This window comes from Eubalaena glacialis, chromosome 5 (assembly GCF_028564815.1).
Source record: "Eubalaena glacialis isolate mEubGla1 chromosome 5, mEubGla1.1.hap2.+ XY, whole genome shotgun sequence".
Lineage (NCBI taxonomy): Eukaryota > Metazoa > Chordata > Mammalia > Artiodactyla > Balaenidae > Eubalaena > Eubalaena glacialis.
In genome coordinates, this window is record NC_083720.1 from 150,827,958 (window position 1) to 150,846,391 (window position 18,434).

Here is an 18,434-nt window from a genome sequence, read left to right on the forward strand (position 1 = left end):
TGTAGGTTTTTCGCCTTCATCACTTTAAGTATATCCTGCCACTCCCCTCTGGCTTGCAGAGTTTCTGCTGAAAGATCAGCTGCTAACCTTATGGGGATTCCCTTATGTGTTATTTGTTGTTTTTCCATTGCTGCTTTTAATATGTTTTCTTTATATTTAATTTTTGATAGTTTGATTAATATGTGTCTTGGCGTGTTTCTCCTTGGATTTATCCTGTATGGGACTCTCTGTGCTTCCAGGACTTGATTAACTATTTCCTTTCCCATATTAGGGAAGTTTTCAACTATAATCTCTTCAAATATTTTCTCAGTTCCTTTCTTTTTCTCTTCGTCTTCTGGGACCCCTATAATTCGAATGTTGGTGCATTTAATGTTGTCCCAGAGGTCTCTGAGACTGTCCTCAGTTCTTTTCATTCTTTTTTCTGTATTCTGCTCTGCAGTAGTTATTTCCACTATTTTATCTTCCAGGTCACTTATCCGTTCTTTTGCCTCAGTTATTTTGCTATTGATCCCGTCTAGAGTATTTTTAATTTCATTTATTGTGTTTTTCATCATTACTTGTTTACTCTTTAGTTCTTCTAGGTCCTTGTTAAATGTTTCTTGCATTTTGTCTATTCTATTTCCAAGATTTTGGATCATCTTTACTATCATTATTCTGAATTCTTTTTCAGGTAGACTGCTTATTTCCTCTTCATTTGTTAGGTCTGGTGTGATTTTACCTTGCTCCTTCATCTGCTGTGTGTTTTTCTGTCTTCTCATTTTGCTTAACTTACTGTGTTTGGGGTCTCCTTTTTGCAGGCTGCAGGTTTGTAGTTCCCGTTGTTTTTGGTGTCTGTCCGCAGTGGCTAAGGTTGGTTCAGTGGGTTGTGTAGGCTTCCTGGTGGAGGGGACTAGTGCCTGTGTTCTGGTGGATGAGGCTGGATCTTGTCTTTCTGGTGGGCAGGTCAACGTCTGGTGGTGTGTTTTGGGGTGTCTGTGGCCTTATTATGATTTTAGGCAGCCTCTCTGCTAATGGATGGGGTTGTGTTCCTGTCTTGCTAGTTGTTTGGCATAGGGTGTCCAGCACTGTAGCTTTCTGGTCGTTGAGTGGAGCTGGGTCTTGGTGTTGAGATGGAGATCTCTGGAAGATTTTTGCCATTTGATATTACGTGGAGCTGGGAGGTCTCTTGTGGACCAGTGTCCTGAGGTTGGCTCTCCCACCTCAGAGGCACAGCCCTGATGCCTGGCTGGAGCACCAATAGTCTTTCATGCACACGGCTCAGAATAAAAGGAAGAAAAAATAGAAAGAAATAGGATAAAATAAAATAAAATAAAATAAAGTTATTAAAATAGAAAATAATTATTAAGAAAAAAAAATTTTTTTAAGTAAAAAAAAAAAAAAAAACGGACGGACAGAACCCTAGGACAAATGGTGAAAGCAAAGCTATACAGACAAAATCTCACACAGAAGCATACATATACACACTCACAAAAAGAAGAAAAGGGGAAAAAATAATATATCTTGTTCCCAATGTCCACCTCCTCAATTTGGGATGATTCGTTGTCTATTCAGGTATTCCACAGATACTGGTACATCCAGTTGATTGTGGAGATTTAATCCGCTGCTCCTGAGGCTGCTGGGAGAGATTTCCTTTTCTCTTCTTTGTTCGCACAGCTCCCGGGGTTCAGCTTTGGATTTGGACCCGCCTCTGCGTGTAGGTCGCCTGAGGGCGTCTGTTCTTCGCTCAGACAGGACGGGGTTAAAGGAGCAGCTGACTGGGGGCTCTGGCTCACTCAGGCGGGGGGAGGGAGCGGTACGGAGGAGGCGGGGCGAGCCTGCGGCGGCAGAGGCGTCGTGACGTTGCAGCAGCCCGAGGTGCGATGTGCGTTCTCCCAGGGAAGTTGTCCCTGGATCGCAGGAGCCTGGCAGTGGCGGGCTGCACTGGCTCCCGGGAGGGGTGGTGTGGAGAGTGACCTGTGCTCGCCCACAGGCTTCTTGGTGGCGGCAGCAGCAGCCTTAGCGTCTCATGCCCGTCTCTGGGGTCCGCGCTGATAGCCGCGGCTCGCGCCCATCTCTGGAGCTTGTTTAGGCGGCGCTCTGAATCCCCTCTCCTCGTGCACCAGGAAACAAAGAGGTAAGAAAAAGTCTCTTGCCTGTTCGGCAGCTGCAGACTTTTTCCTGGACTCCCTCCCAGCTAGCCGTGGTGCACTAGCCCCTTCAGGCTGTGTTCACGCCGCCAACCCCAGTCCTCTCCCTGCGATCCGACCGAAGCCCGAGCCTCAGCTCCCAGCCCCGCCCGCCCCGGCAGCGGAGCAGACAAGCCTCTGGGGCTGGTGAGTGCTGCTCGGCGCCGATCCTCTGTGCGGGAATCTCTCCGCTTTGCCCTCCGCACCCCTGTGGCTGCGCTCTCCTCCGTGGCTCCGCAGCTTCCCCATCCGCCACCCACAGTCTCCGCCCGCGAAGGGGCTCCTGGTGTATGGACACCTTTCCTCCTTCACGGCTCCCTCCCGCTGGCGCAGGTCCTGTCCCTATTCTTTTGTCTCTGTTTTTTCTTTTTTCTTTTGCCCTCCCCAGGTACGTGGGGAGTTTCTTGCCTTTTGGGAGGTCTGAGGTCTTCTGCCAGTGTTCAGTAGGTGTTCTGTAGGAGCAGTTCCACGTGTAGATGTATTTCTGATGTACCTGTGGGGAGGAAGGTGATCTCCGCGTCTTACTCTTCCGCCATCTTCTCCTACCATAGACTTTAATTTACAGTGCTGTGTTAGTTTCAGGTGTACAGCAAAGTGATTCATATACATATGCAAACACTGAATTGGAGAGTTGAAAATTATTTAAGTTTAGGAGCAGAATAAAAATCAGCTGGCTTTATTCACGTCCTCAACATCAATTATATCTTTTTCTTTGTGATTAGTTAAGAGGCGATTTATACATACATATATACATATTCTTTTTCAGATTCTTTTCCATTACAGGTTATTACAATATATTGAATATAGTTCCCTGTGCTATACAATAGGACCTTGTTGGTTATCTATTTCATATATAATAGTGTATATATGTTAATCCCAAACTCATAATTTATCCCCTGTTCCCCCACCCATGCCTTTCCCGTTTGGTAACAGAAGTTTGTTTTCTTGCCTGTGAGTCTGTTTCTGTTTTGTAAATAAGTTCATTTGTATCATCTTTAAGATTCTGCATTAAGTGATATCATATAATATTTGTCTTTGTCTGATTTACTTCACTTAGTATGATAATTTCTAGGTCCAAAAACAATTTATAAAATATAATTCTTATTGTTTACCAATTATATCATTTGGTGGACTCAACATTTGTAGATTTTAAATTTAAGCTTTTAACTCTTCCCAAGTAACCCAAAAAGTTCATGGTACGTAATATTCTGTATTTTAGTTGTAATGCAATTTGGATTCACAATCTCTCTTGCTGGTATGAAGAAAAATGGTCTCTAGCTATTGAGAAATCCAAGTGACCACCTCGTATAAGAATCTCAGTGCTCTTTTTGATTCTCAATTTAGTTTGCCTGTGCAATAGCTCCAGTGAAGTGCTATGAATATTATTTCTTAAGAAAACAAAACAACATTCTAAAAAATTTTTAAAAATCATCGAGAGAGAAAACTTTAGCCAGAGGTAAAAAGTTATAGAAATAGCTAGATATTGCTCCATGACACATTACTCCAAAATTTAGTGACTTAAAATCACAACAATTCATTACTTTTTGCAAAGTTTTGGGTCAGCTTGGGGCGCCTGCTGCTCTGGATTGAACCGGGCTGGTTTGGCTGAGTGTTCCCACTCCTGTGTAACAAGCTTAAGGGTATGCTTTGAACTGACCAGCCTCTGGTAGCTTCAGCTGAGGTGATGCAGCTCTGCTTCGCGTGGACTCCCACCTGCCACCAGGCTGGTGAGCACTCGTTCTCATGTTGATGGTGAGCATCCAGGAGACAGCAGGCCATGTCACGAACAGGGCAAGCAGAAGTGCACTTTCCTTTCTTCACTTCTCTGCTTGCATCACATTTGCTAACATCGCTTTGGCCAGAGCATGTAACATAGAAAAGTCCACAGTCAAAGGGAAGACTAGAAAGTTACAAAGCAAATGGCATGGCTTGGAAAAGAATTAATTGAGACCATCAATGAAATCTGTCCACCGCAAAAGGTGATTCATTTGTTAACAATGCTGTTGGAAAGACCTGTCTTCTAAGACAGGGAATGATTCTCCCTTGAAGGGTGAAGAGAGTTCAATTTTCAGTTTGGGGGCAAGATTGGCTCTCCAACTAAATTTCATTGAAGGGCATGATTTCACTTATATGTGGAATCTAAAAAAATAATATAAAGGAACAAATATAACAAAGCAGAAACAGACTCATGGATACAGAGAACAGACTGGTGGTTTCCAGAGGAAAGAGGGATGGGGGAAGGGGCAAAATGGGTGAAGAGGATTAAGGAGTACCAGCTACTATGTATAAAATAAATAAGTTACAAAGATCTAATGTACAGCACAAGGAATATAGTCAATGTTTTATAATAACTTTGTATGAAGTGTAATCTATAAAAATGTTAAATTTCTATGCTATACACCTGAAAGTAATAGAAATCAAATATATGTCATTTTTTTTAAAAAAAGAACTTAGTGAATGAAATGGGGGGCATTTGATTTTTGACATAAAGTAATTAGTACTGTTGGAGTCAGCTTTCTGATTGCATTTATAATGACAATTACCTTCATTTAGAGATAAACTAGGAACCTGTAAGAAGTCATAGAAAAAACATATTTTGAATGATTGACAAGTCTTTACTTCCAAAATAAGCTCATTCTTCAATTATTTCTTTTGAAAAAACCTTTATTTAGAGCCTGGAAATAAAATTATTTTCAATTCAGAGTCATTGCAGTTAAATAGGCAATTACAACATAAAGAAATAAGTGTGTCAATAGGGCTAAATACATGGATTCTATGGAGTGCTATGTACAAGCTATGTCATCAGAAATTAAACTTTGCAACGTGTATGGCTTATTTTAACAGTTTTTATTGAAATTTAAAAATGATAAAGACAGGTGTATAAACCTTAGCTTTACAGCTTGGTGAGTTTTCGGAAATTGAAAACACTGATGTAACCAGATCTAAGATACTTTTGAATTTATTCTCTGTGCATTTTCTCTTTCTTTTCCCTTATTATTGGCAAATGATTAGAATAGAAAATGTGCGTAGTGCAAATCATGTGGCTTGCAGTAGACCAGATAGCTGATATTTCCTTTTCTAAATTGGCATTTTTCTGGAGAGACATTAAAATTTGATGTACCAGTTATTGACACATCACTTCTCTGCTGCAAATCACTCTTAAATGAATACCCTAGAATAGTATATCTGGACCCTGTGCATGTTTCTCCTGTGGCAGACGGCATGCTTTGTGTGTAGAGGGTAACAAAGAGACACTGGAGTAAGAAAGGAGTTTCTCTTCCAAGTCTGATGTGTTTTTCTAGACAGGCTCCTGCACTATGTGCACATTTCTTAGTACCTAGGCTTCAGCAGAGCACACAGATCCTCCAGTTCCTTGGCTCCAAAAGTGCCTGATTTATAGCAACTCAGGATAGTCCCCGTGGGCAGATTCCTCCAGCAATGCCACAGTGGCTTCTCAGTGGGCGTTTCCAGCAGGATGCCTCTGTACTGCTGCGGAGGCTTTGCAGCCTCTGCGAATTTCTCTACTCTCCAATGAGCCAGAGATACACCCACCTTCCCTCTACAAAGAGGTCTGGGTGTCCACAGTGAAGGAAAGGAGTCTCTCCCTTGGGTTCACAATCTCATCCCTAGGGGTTCTGGTTGCTCCTAAATCTGTTATTCCTATGTTCTTTATATTATCCTTTATTTGTTAGTAGACAATTCCCTGTTACGTTAATAGTTCCAGTTAAAATTTCCATGTTCAGATTACCGTGTGGTTCCTGACTCTTGATTAGTTCCTGAATGATGTGCTTGCTTTCTTCAGGGTCCCAGAGTTCTTCTGATTCAAGACTGTTGATTCATGGTAGTAATGCTGAGTGGGTTTTGCATAATATTATTTGCCAATTTAATCCCTGATATTTAAAATATCTATCAATGAATATTAAACGCAACGGAATAGTAAAATCTACCTAAGAAGATATTGGAAAGATAATGATCGAAATTACGTTGAAAGTAAGAAGCAAATGCTACTGAAAAGAAAATCATCAGAAATGAATATTATTTGAGTACAAATATCAAGAAATGGTTAGTTTTATCACTGATAAAATGATAGTAACATCAAAATCTGGTTATTTTTTAAAAATTGTATTTACTTGTTATTTATATATGCTCATACAATTAATTGATTTATTAATTTTTACAATAAAGCTATAGATGACTGGGTGACCCAACTTCTCCTAGCCAGGAAAAGTATACTTTATGCTGGAGATTTGACATTGTTACCTCCCTTCTCTGATTTTTCTTAACCTCTTTGGTAGATGTTCACTCCTCTAAATGGTAAATAATTTTTGTCAGGCATGTTGATACCTTTACTCTGGTTATACCTGGTCTCAAAAACCTGGGAGACTTTCCATTTCCTGAAGATGATTATGTACTTTTCTCTGACAGACTTTAATACTTCTCTTTACCTTTGGTCTTCAGCAGTATGAATATATTTCTAGATTATTTTATAATTCTTATTTGTGGAAAATTCTAGACCATTCATTTTCAAATGTTTTCTCCCCATTCTCTCCCTTTTCCTTCCGGGATTTCAATTAAATATATTTTAGACTAATATCGTCCTACATGCCTTGGATACTCTGTTCTTTCAAAATTGTTTTCGGGCTTCCCTGGTGGCGCAGTGGTTGAGAATCTGCCTGCCAATGCAGGGGACACGGGTTTGAGCCCTGGTCTGGGAAGATCCCACATGCCGCGGAGTAACTAAGCCTGTGAGCCACAACTACTGAGCCTGCGCGTCTGGAGCCTGTGCCTTGCAACAAGAGAGGCGGCGATAGTGAAAGGCCCGCGCACCGCGATGAAGAGTGGCCCCCACTTGCCGCAACTAGAGAAAGCCCTCGCACAGAAACGAAGACCCAATGCAGCCAAAAATAAATAAATAAATAATAAATAAATTTATAAAAAAAAAAAAATTGTTTTCAATAATTTCCTCTTTTGTTTCCATCCGAGTACTGTCTATTGACCTATGTTCAAGTTCACCGAGGCCTTCCTTGGATGTGTCAGGTCTACTGATGATCCTGGCAGAGTCATGCTTCATCTCTGCTACTGTGGGGAGGGTACATTTATTTCCAGCATGCCCTTTGCCATTTGCTTATTGTTTCCATTTCTCTGCTGAAATGACCCATCTATTCATGAATGTCTTCAAGTCTTTCCACTGGAGCTTGTAACGTATTAATCATAGTTATTTTAAATCCTCTGTTTGTTTTGTCTCTCAACAGTGGATTATTTTTCCTTTCCATTTTTTATGTCTCATAACTTTTCATTGAAATGTACATACTCTGTGTAGGGTAGCAGAGACCAAGGTAGATAGTATTCATGTCTGGAAATAAGCATGCCTCTTTCTCTGCGTGGCCTTTAATGAGGGGCTGTGCTGCGTTTCAGTTTTATTGGTTGCTGTGATTACCTTCAGTGCGCCGCCAGCCTCGGTTTCTTCAGCGCCACCTTGTGGTTAGGGTAAGAACCAGACTGATGGGATATCTGAGCATCTCCCAGGTGGTGCTTCGTCCACCCTCAGTTTTAGGTGCTCCCTGTGAGCCTGCACCTTTGTCTCTCCATGCTCTTGTCCCTCTGTTAGTCCGCTGTTGCTGGCTTTTCGATCCTCGCTAGCCTGGGTGGTGAGGAGCGAAGCTTTGTACATGTTCCTCATTCAGCATCAGCCTTAGGCAGCTCATGTGTCTCTGAGTCTTTTGAGCCAGGTTTTCTCCATGATGCTACCCTGCCTCCAGTGGTAAAGGATCTTTAATTCTCTGAAACTAGGAGGATTTCTTGCTTCTCTCCTTTTCCCAAGCTCTGTCAGTTTTCACCCACTGAAACTGACAGGATTTGCTGCCTTTTTTTTTCAGCAGCTTAAGACTTTGCTCCACTGGGGAGAAGGATCCAGGTAAGAATTGTTTTCTCCCTCAGCAGCGCCATTACCTGAGGGATGCTTTCTCAGCTCTCTCCTGACCCCAGACTTTTCAGAAGCAAAGAGTGGGGTCCATGGAGAAGGGACCGCTGGTGTCTGTGCTCTCAGGGCTCTGTACTCTCACAACTGTGGCTGCTCAGCTTTTAGCAGTTCCTTAAGAAGTTAGTTGATATCTTTTGTACCTGTTTGAACGGCCGCCTTGTTTCCTTCCAGTGCTCTGTTAGACGTGAGTGATTGCCTGTGTCTTGTCTGTCTGGAGGCTCACTCCAGCTTTCCTCAGATTTTACTTTCATTATTGCCTTTCAAAGTCAGCGCACTGATGGGCTCAAGAACAGGGTGATTTTGCAGATTGCCCAGCTTCTTCTTGTTTGGATAACACTCTTTCCATCTACCTATCCTAAAATGGAGCCAGAACTCTGTAATACTTGTCATTAATTAACCAATTCCATAAAAGTTACCAGGATTCCGGGTACCTTTGGTTACTATGTTAAAAATATTTTTAAGAAAACCAAAATAAGGATTTATTCTCTTTTGAAATACACAAAAATATAGTTTAAAATCTAAATGTTTTATTTTTATTCCATTAAATCAAGAAGTGCAATTCCAGTCTATTTAAAGTAATGAGAAAGAGACTTTGAGACTTCTATTGATATATATACTTAGGGGAAGCTATGTACTTCGAGATACACAATTTAATGTCTAGCAGATTTTTTATTGAATTTCTTTTTATATTTCAATATTACCCATGCCTGAGGGTATCTATAAGATAGGTACAATTTAAAGTAAAATAATATGTGGATAATTATAGACTCAATACTCATTTAAGACTATAACATGACAAACACACTTGAAGCCCTTGTAGGCTCTTCCCCACTATATTTTCCTTCTACTCTAGATATAACTCCTACCATGAGTCGTATGTTAACCAGTTCTTTTTATTCTTACCATAAATGTATTTGTCTCTAAAACACGCAGATTATTTTTGCCTGTTTTGAACTTTATGTAAATTGAGCCATACTGCATTCTATATATATGTGACATTGAGCTTGGAGATCCATCCATGTAAACACCTGGGTCTGTAAGTGTGGACCTTCAGAAGCAGAGCCAGACAGCCTAGTTCTGAATATTGTATCATTAACTTATTAGCCTCCACAGAAAAGTTAACTCTTCTGACTTCTGTTTCTTTGTGTGTAAAACATATTGTCAAAATATAAATAATGTGGTTAATTAATATATTTCAAAGTTATATAGATCTTGATGTTTTAAAGTACCTACATATTGAAGGTGTTCTATTTAAGAAATAGGATACAAATTATAAATAACAATTAGCTATAAAATAGGATATTAATTAAAATAAGAAAAGAAGTCGCAGAAAATTATAAATATATTTCTAAATTTTACAGAAATATATGACCATGTAAACACATTCCAGGCCCTTGGAAAGGGCTTGTACAGATGAGGGGCTCTGAAACTTAAACTCTATCAGCTTCTGGGCAAATCTGACTCAGCATATATGTAAAACATTTTGAAGAGTTGTTCTATAAAAGTGATTGATATTTTTACTTATTTTTATTACTATTATATTATATTAATGGAAACTTTTGCCAGGGTTATTTTCTCAAGTGAAATAAAATATAATTAGTCTAACTGTTTACATATACCATCAAATAATATTGTTGCACATAGTTTTCATAATTTTGTTTTTCTACCAAAGAATGCAGTTGCTTGACTTTTTGTTTGCTTATCAATTTGGAAAAAAATTTCAATTCATATTAGTTTACTTTTCTATTGTATTTCTTTCAATTGATACATGAAATTCTTTACTTTAGGAAAAAAGGTATTAAAAGTAATGAATTTACCAAATCGGATTTATATTATTTAATTTTATACTTCACTGTGTTTTTTATTGATGATAGATTAAATATCTAAGAAAATGGACTAGTGAGAATCTTCCATAATTTTTAGAAAATCACATAAATTATGAGATAATGGTATTTTTTGTGAATTTCAATATGTAGATGCTTGCTTAAATTACTTTTATTGCTATTTTATGAAAATATATTTTATACACATATAAAGTTAGGAAAATAGCTTTCACAATATTACAAAGTAAAAGCATACTAGCATAATCAAAATTAGAAAGGAAATTAATGTCAGTGTATATCAAAGCAATGTGTATTACATAGAAAACCTCATTTAAAGTATAGTAATACTGGGACCATGTAATTTAAAACTATGAATAAGAACATAATATGAAATAGGAAAATAAACTTAAGTTTGAAATTTACCATTTTCTAATGGATGGGATTTATCTTTTGGATCATAACAAATGCCTATGGGTAAATACAGGCCTAAAATTCAGCTGTTTTATTCTGGTATAGTCATACCTGATGTTTACTGTCTTATACATTCTGACTGATCAGTGCCTATCCTCTATAGGTTGTTAAACATTGTGATTATTACTCTTACACCACTGATTATAGTCAATTAGTAGTAGCCATACAATTTTCAAAATTTTAGAAGTGTGCTATAGATTTTCCTTTTTTCCACAGTTCCCTTATGTACTGCTTTGAAAATAATATAGGTAGTCAACTCAACAAAATAAACCGTTTTAGGTTTTTTCTATTGAATTTCCAGACATTAGTGCCCTGAGGCAACTTCTTAATGGTGTAGAGGTTCATAAAGATTTAATCACTGAAGAAATATTTATGGAAAATCTATTGGCAGCAAGATTATAAAGGTGTAATGGGGGTTCCGAATAAGTGCAAGATTTTGTCCCCGAATTCAGGGAGCATCTGTTATATAAGGACATAAGTCTCAACCATGGCTGAGCATCAAAATCACACAGTTAGTTTAATCTATTTAAGATTGGAAAAATGCTGAGAAAATGAAAGATTAAAAGATTAGAAATGCTGAATCAGGATGGAGGTAAGGCATAGGATTGATGTATCCATATTAAAAAAATAAACTCAAAAGGTAAGTTTTATGTTTAGCTAAAATAATGGAGAATCAGGAAAGATGAAGATGGGTTAAGAATTGCATAATAACAAGGGTTCAGTTCTGGAGTCTGACCATTTGTGTGGATGCCAATCTCCGATCCCTTACTTTGGTTGGTGTCTTACTCTGTTGGACTGCTATAACAAAAGACTAAGTCTTGGTGGTATAAACAACAAAAATGTATTTCTCACAGTTCTAGGGCTAAGTCCAAGATCAGGGTGCCAGCACATTAATATTCTGGGTGCTGGCCCCCCTCTCTATTCATAGCCAGAATCTTTTCCCATGTCTTCAAATCTCTGTAGGATAAGGGCACTAATCCTGTTCTTAAGGCCCCCACCCTCACAACCTAATCACCCCCCTAAGGCCCGCTATCACATTAGGCTTTAGTATTTCAACAGATGAACTTTGGGTGGGGCACACAAACATCCAGACCATAGCAGTTGGTGACCTCAGATGAGCCCAAGCTTAACATCAACATATTTCAGTTTTCTTATATATAAAATGGGGCTAATCGTAGCGCATTTTAAAAAGGTTGCTTAAAGGATAAAATCTGATAATTTATTTAAATTATTTTTCACAGTGCCTGACATATTTTAGTGCTCAATAAATATTTATTGAGTTTTATTATAAGTATAGTGAAACAATCCATGCTTCATTCAAAGTGGTGAGACTATCTTGCTTATTCAGAAATGCTGTTTGAAAAGGTGATTATAAAGTTGTGTATTGAAAGAAATTGAGGGTGGAAGATTTTGCTTCTACTTGGAAGAAAGAGGAAAAAATAAGAAATGATATATAGATTAGAAGGGATCACACAATATGTTAATTTAGAGCATATCTACATTAAAAGGATTTCATATTACAGAATAACACAGATAGCAAAATAAGATACTTTAATAAACATTCTCAAGGTTATATTCTCGGAAAATTTTCACATCATTCAGTGAAGGAATCTGGATTATAGTAGATTGGGAAGGACCAAGCTTTCTAGGTAGCTATACAGGAAAACACGTGGAAAAGTTGTTTATTTCAAGTTTTATGAATAATTTAAAAAGTATTATTTGAAAATAGACTTTAAAAGACCTATGTGCAGTTTGGCATAAATGAATTTAAACATAATTACAAATATGAGATATACTTCGGGTTTTTATGATTATTTCCAGTTATTCTTGTCCCGTGAGGGGATTCATCTCTGTTCTGATTTGGCCTCCCTGGTCTGTTCTGCTCGTGAGGAGTCTTTCTGGTACATGCACGTCCTGTGTGCTTGTCTGCCTTATGCTCATTAGGTATCTTACTATTATATTTCAGGTTATCAAGAATTATTTTTGGCTCATAGTCTTTCTCAAAATTTCTTTAACTCTAATCATCCTGAACTGATTTCTGCAGAGGTTTGGCTTTTTCTCATATTATACCCAGCTGTGTGTCAACTACCTGCCTTCATGTTAACCTGAGGGACAGCCTGGCCTTTCTGTTTGGTGTTTCTGTTCTCTAGCCTAAGTGCTCACCCAGGAGCCCTGTTTCTAACGGTAGCCCGTGGTGATGCCAGGGATGCTATCACACATTGGTGTCACTCAGTGACGTCCTTGTTAGGGTTTAATGTCCAAATTCTCCCCTAACGTGCAGGGCATGAGGCTTTTCCTGTAAGTCCATGAGATGCCCCTGGGAGCTGCAGAAATGTGGTATGATCAATCTCATATAATATGATGTTGAGGAATTTTCTTTTATTTGATAATCATTAAGAAAATATTATTCATCAGCTAAATAAGCTGATGTCCAGAACATACAGTATGCTTCTCCTTCCCTCCTGACCCTCCTTCTCTTCCCCCTCCCCCCCCGAAGCTCCCTCCCCTTTCCTCCCGACCTCTTTCTGCTTCTCCTCTTCCTCCTCCTTATTCTCATTCTTCTTCTTCTCCCCCGTTTCTTCTTCTCTCTCTTCTTCTCTCTCTCTCTCTCTCTCTTTCTTGACGGCGAGAACATTTTCATTATTTTGAGGTCCAGGTTCAATAGCCCCATAGTCATTTTTTTGATTGTAATTAATCTGTAGTGAGTATCAGTTAGAGGGAAGCTATTTAACAGAAATACACATGGTGTGAATATAGGTAAAGTCAGAAACATATGGAGTCAGAAACATATGGACTCAACTCTAAGTCTTGCTCAAATAAAAAGAATTCATGAAAATGGAAATTTTCAGAGAGCTGCTATGTAGGTCAGATTGTGATGATTCTCTGAGGATGGGGTCTTGGAGGAGCTTCAAACCCATTCTTCTCTCTCCAGGGTCTGCTAGGATGATAGTTTTCACTGCTAGCAGAGTTACGAAGCTGGTGGTCCAAGGCTTCCAGGCAGCTCTGAAGAGAGGGAAGCCACCAGCCTCGCTGTCCTTGCTGAAATTCAGCCACTTTTTCCAGTAATGCTGTGTGCGCTGGTGTGAGCCTTTGTCTGTTTCCGAAGTTCTGAATAAGTTGATTATGACAATTTTTGCCAGTGTATTCATTCCCTTTATGAAAGAGAAGATTTTCTGGTCTTTACTCTTCCAGAGGTGCTTCTTGGATTTGATTTTGATAAACAGCACAAGATTTTTTGATCTTTTTTTCTAAAATGGTTATGCATTTTCCCCCATAAATTTGAAATGCCGTGGTTATTTTAGCTAATGTACTGATTATTTCTGGGAGGCTTAAAAAATCCTGTTCTACTGATATGGCTATAAATTTTATGTCTGAAACCACACTGTTTTAATATTTTTTTCCTAGGTAAAGCTATAATTAAAGGATATAAAACTTAATAGACAATTAAAAATGTGAAGAATGTAGTTAAGAGCTATTTGTTTTAGCTATAAATAAGAAAAATATTTTATACCTTTATTCATTAAAATGTAAACTGAATTAGAATAAATATGTGAAAATTCAGTTATTTTATATAAGCTCATATATTTCAAATAAATACTGAGATTATACTTTTTAAACAAAACTTGTCTTGAGAAAATAGTAATTACAGCCTATAAAATCTTGCAGCTTTATAGAACTAACAGTGATCATTTTGATAATTTAAAGACAATATTTTAATTTACTTTGTTCCTGAGTACATTTTTTTAAAAAGTGAATTGTTGAAATACATTTTAAGTAAAAACAGCTAATTTTATTTAATTTTACTTTTTTTCTATAGGACTTTGGAGATGATGGATCCTTATATATTACCAAGGTCACCACAACTCACATGGGCAATTACACCTGCTATGCAGAGGGCTATGAACACATCTATCAGACTCACATCTTTCAAGTTAATGGTAAGAAATGTGGGGGTGTTTTAATTGCTTTTTGCTTCAGTAGGTATTCAAAGACTATCACAGTTGACTAGGAAGGCTTCATTTTGAGTTTCAGGACTTACTGTTAATGTAAAACCTTTCCAATTAAAAAAAAGTGAGTAAGTAAATATAATAAATTTGTACCACTTTTCTCATCATGAAACATTACAGAGTAATTCATTCTGACTGGAAAATTAAAGCATAGGAAATTTAAATTATTTTTTCAACTTTAGAATATAAACAATGAGGCAACGGTATAAATTTCAGAAACTGAAAAACTTAAGCATTTAAAAATTTTAGTTAGATCAGATGTTTAGTTGATCTTATTAGTGATATAGAAAACTTATAAACTTTGCAAAGTTTTATAATCTCAGTAATTAGTTTAATGGCTATGAGCATTGGCCAAGTAGGCTGATATCAATCTTACAATCAGTGCTTTGTTTTATTTCTGACTTAATTCACATTTTAGTTATTTAGTTGAATTGATAATAGGATTGTATGTATGATTCATTAATACACACTAATTAATTTCCATACACATATATACATTAATTTACTCTATGGTTTACAAAAAGGAGGCAGAAACTTTCTTGGCTTTCTGTAGGAACGGCAAGGTGGCTAGTGTGACTGGAATGAATTAAGAGCAGAGGGGCGGATATGACATTGAAGAGGCTGCCTGTGGTCAGATCACATGGAACCCTGTAAACCTAGTTATGTACTCGGATTCCTATTCTTATTGTAACCAGAAGTCGTCAAAGCATTTAGTACATGAAGTGGCAGGTTCTGATTTGTTTTAAAATGACTGGAAACCCTGAGATCAGTTTTTAAAAATCGATTTTAATAGTCTAGAGAAGAGATAAAGATGGCTTAAAATGTGGCTGGTGAAGAGGTAAAAATGTGGTTACATTTGGGATATATTTTGAAATGAGATCTGAAGAATGGCATGTGAGTTTGAGAAGAGAGCTTTACAACTATGAACCCAAGGAATATGAAGGAAGTATTTAGATATATGGCCATGACGTGAACTGCAATGGAGAAGAAGCATATTTAGAGACTGAGTGAGATTAATGTTTTTCTTCTTTTTGTGGAACAAGTTAACTTCAGTACAATTATCCAGATGCAGTTCAAGTATGTAGTTTAGTTTATAAGTTTGGAGATCAGAGTGACAGCCTAAAGTTGAATATTTTGATAATATCAGTTTGCATAGACTGTATTTAAAGCCATAAATCTGAGCTTGATGAAGTCATCTTAGGATGAGTATAGATGGATTTGAAGTTAGAGAATTGAGCTTTGGAGCTGAGGCTAACAGTCGGAGTAAAGAAAACTTAGAATGAGCACCCTGTGATGGGAAATAGGTGTCCTGGAAATCAAGTAAGAAAATGTTGGAAAACAAGTTTGAAAAAGTTGAGGAGCTTATGGTTTTGTTACTGAATTAAGTCATATAGACTCTGCTGCCCCTACCTGGCAGGGCAGGGTTCTTGGTTTTTTTTTAATTTTTATTGGAGTAGAATTGATTTACATTGTTGTGTTAGTTTCAGGTGTACAGCAAAGTGAATCAGTTATACATATACATATATCCACTCTTTTTTTGGATTCTTTAGGGGAAGGTTCTTTTTCTGTTTTGTTCAAGCAGCCAGTAATGAAGCTGCAGCTGAAATTGACAAAGCACAAGCTTTATTCAGTGACCAAAGAATGGAGAAGCAGGAACTAAGTTCCCAGATCAACTTCTTGCCTACCTGGCAAGAGGAATTTAATTTTAAAGAGTGAAGACAAACGGAGGAGGAATGAGACTAATGATGGGGAGTTATGTGCATTAGTCTACTGGGGAAGGGGCAGTGCTTTTTTGAGGGAGAGGGGTGCCACCCCCTTTTTATCCTTTTTTGGTCCTTAGTGTCCAGTCATGGCCACCAGGTAGGCGTGTCACTTAATATGCTAATGTAGGAAAATCAGCATACAATGGGATTGAGGGTCTGTTGGAGGTCAGATTTATTCCCATCTTGGTCCCAGCTAGTTCCATTTGTTTTTTTTTTGTTGTTGTTGGCAGCTTCCGTTCTTATCTCTGGACCCTTTAACTTAAAGATTTATGTTAACTTCTGCTAAGAGTGGGGTTGGAGCGTTTTGAGCAAAGACTTGGAGCAGCTCTGGCAAAGTCTGAGTATTGTTGACACTCCACAGAAGCAGATTTAGGTTTTGGTTTCTGGCGCAAACCCATTTGTCAGCTAGACATGGGTCAAGGCTTGGAAACGGGCTTTCACAGAAACCAATGAATACAACAGACAAAGTGTGAAGGAGGTGAGGCTTGTTCCCAGTGGTCCCAGATGTTTGGAGTTGGATGTTCAGAGATAGCAACTGTCCCAGAGGACTCACAGTCTTGGGAGGACAGGACAGGAGTGTGTGTGGGCTGTTCCCTATCTGGGTGCTGCATCCATGGCGAACTGGTGGTTGTAGCCAGCCTGGCCCTTGTCTCCCTCTTTGCAGTGATTTTTACTGGCTAATGGCCTAATTGACAAAACTGATGCTTTGAGGTTTTTTTATTTTAAGTTAGGGAGAAAGATTCTCCAATTTTGTGCTTGGCTAACCAAAAGTTCTGTCTTTTATCTCTCATCCTCACTTCTAGCCTTTGTTTGTCCAGTCTAAGTACCTAGCACACTAGAGTTCTAGCTAGTTTGTAGAGCAGTGCAGGGTACATGTTCTACCTGCATCAGAACCACAGGAAAAAATATCAAAAATTTAGAACCTGACCTTCAACAGCACTCTCTGGAAATTTGATTTGAAATCTGCATTTTGATAAGCTTCTCAGGTAATTGTGATGCATGGTAGAGCGTCAGAACCATTCTAAATGGATCTCTTCTGAGGGTCTGCTCCCCATTCACGTCTGATGGAGCTTTCTTACATAACTCACTCATTTGCCATGCTCCAGCTGGAAAGCCCAGGAAGAAGGTTTTGAGCCAAACTTCAGGCATTTATGTTGTAAGATGTGCCTTGAGTGGTGCTGGGGAAATGCGGTGTCCCTATTTCATCCTTCCTGTGCATTAACTATTTACTCTGATCTCAGGTTTTTCTGAAGATGGAATATGAGAATAAAGGAATAATGAGGTCTCAGAAACAGTGCTGCCTCTCCTCCACCTTCAGGCTTAGCATTATGAATTAATTAAGAGGAATTCAATATTAACAGTGATTGCCTAGACTGAGCACTGATGCTTTCCTTTTCCCAGGAACAAAGATTCCTAAACCTGGGAGTAAAACCAGTCTCTTCCTATTACCTCCTACTACATTTAATCTGCTTTGAAATCCTTGGTATAAATGTGTTTGTGAAGGGATGGGGTTTGGAAAGAGAAACAAGGATATTATGTTTGTTGAAAGTGAACATAGAGAGAACTGTGCAGTAAGTGGAGAGTCACTTGGGGTCAAGAGAGAGAATTTCATTTTGCAGATTTGATTATCTTTTATGTTGATGTGAATAATCCAATAAAAATGAAAAGCAGCTCATATAAGAGAAAAAGGAGAAAATTGCAGTAATCAAGTCTTTAAAAAGTTGATATAATCTAGTACACAAGTGGAAGGGCTGTTCTTTGGAAGATTGATAGTTAATCTGTTGAAATGGGGAGGAGGACAGACAGTTTGGGAGCAGATGCTCAGGGTGAGAGCATGAGGAAATCCTCTTTTCATTGCTTGGATTATTTCAGTGTCATGAGGAATAGTCCCCTACATACAAACGTGTTCCATTCCAAGAGCACATTCGTAAGTCCAGTTTGTTTGTAAGTCCAATAAAGTTAGCCTAGGTACCCAACGAACACAATCGTCTATATAGTACCGCACTGTAATAGGTTTATAGGTGTATAATACTTTTCACACAAATAATACATAAAAAGCAACACAAAAAATAGAAAACATGTTTTAATCTTACAGTACAGCACCTTGGAAAGTACAGTAGTGCAATACAACAGCTGGCATCCAGGGGCTGGCATCGAGTGAACAGGCAAGAAGAGTTACTGACTGGAGGGGGGAGAGGAGGTGGGAGATGGTAGAGCTGAAGGAT

At 38.3% G+C, this 18,434-nt stretch overlaps 1 protein-coding gene across 3 annotated transcripts in view; it reads left to right on the plus strand.

Moving 5' to 3' along the window:
• FSTL5 (follistatin like 5) overlaps positions 1-18,434 on the plus strand; it is a 707,698-nt gene that overhangs the window by 498,917 nt on the left and 190,347 nt on the right. For all 3 annotated transcript variants that reach the window (XM_061191763.1, XM_061191764.1, XM_061191766.1), the window contains exon 7: positions 14,257-14,377. In XM_061191763.1, the coding sequence (XP_061047746.1) occupies positions 14,257-14,377 (121 nt within the window). The remainder of the gene's footprint in view (positions 1-14,256; positions 14,378-18,434) is intronic.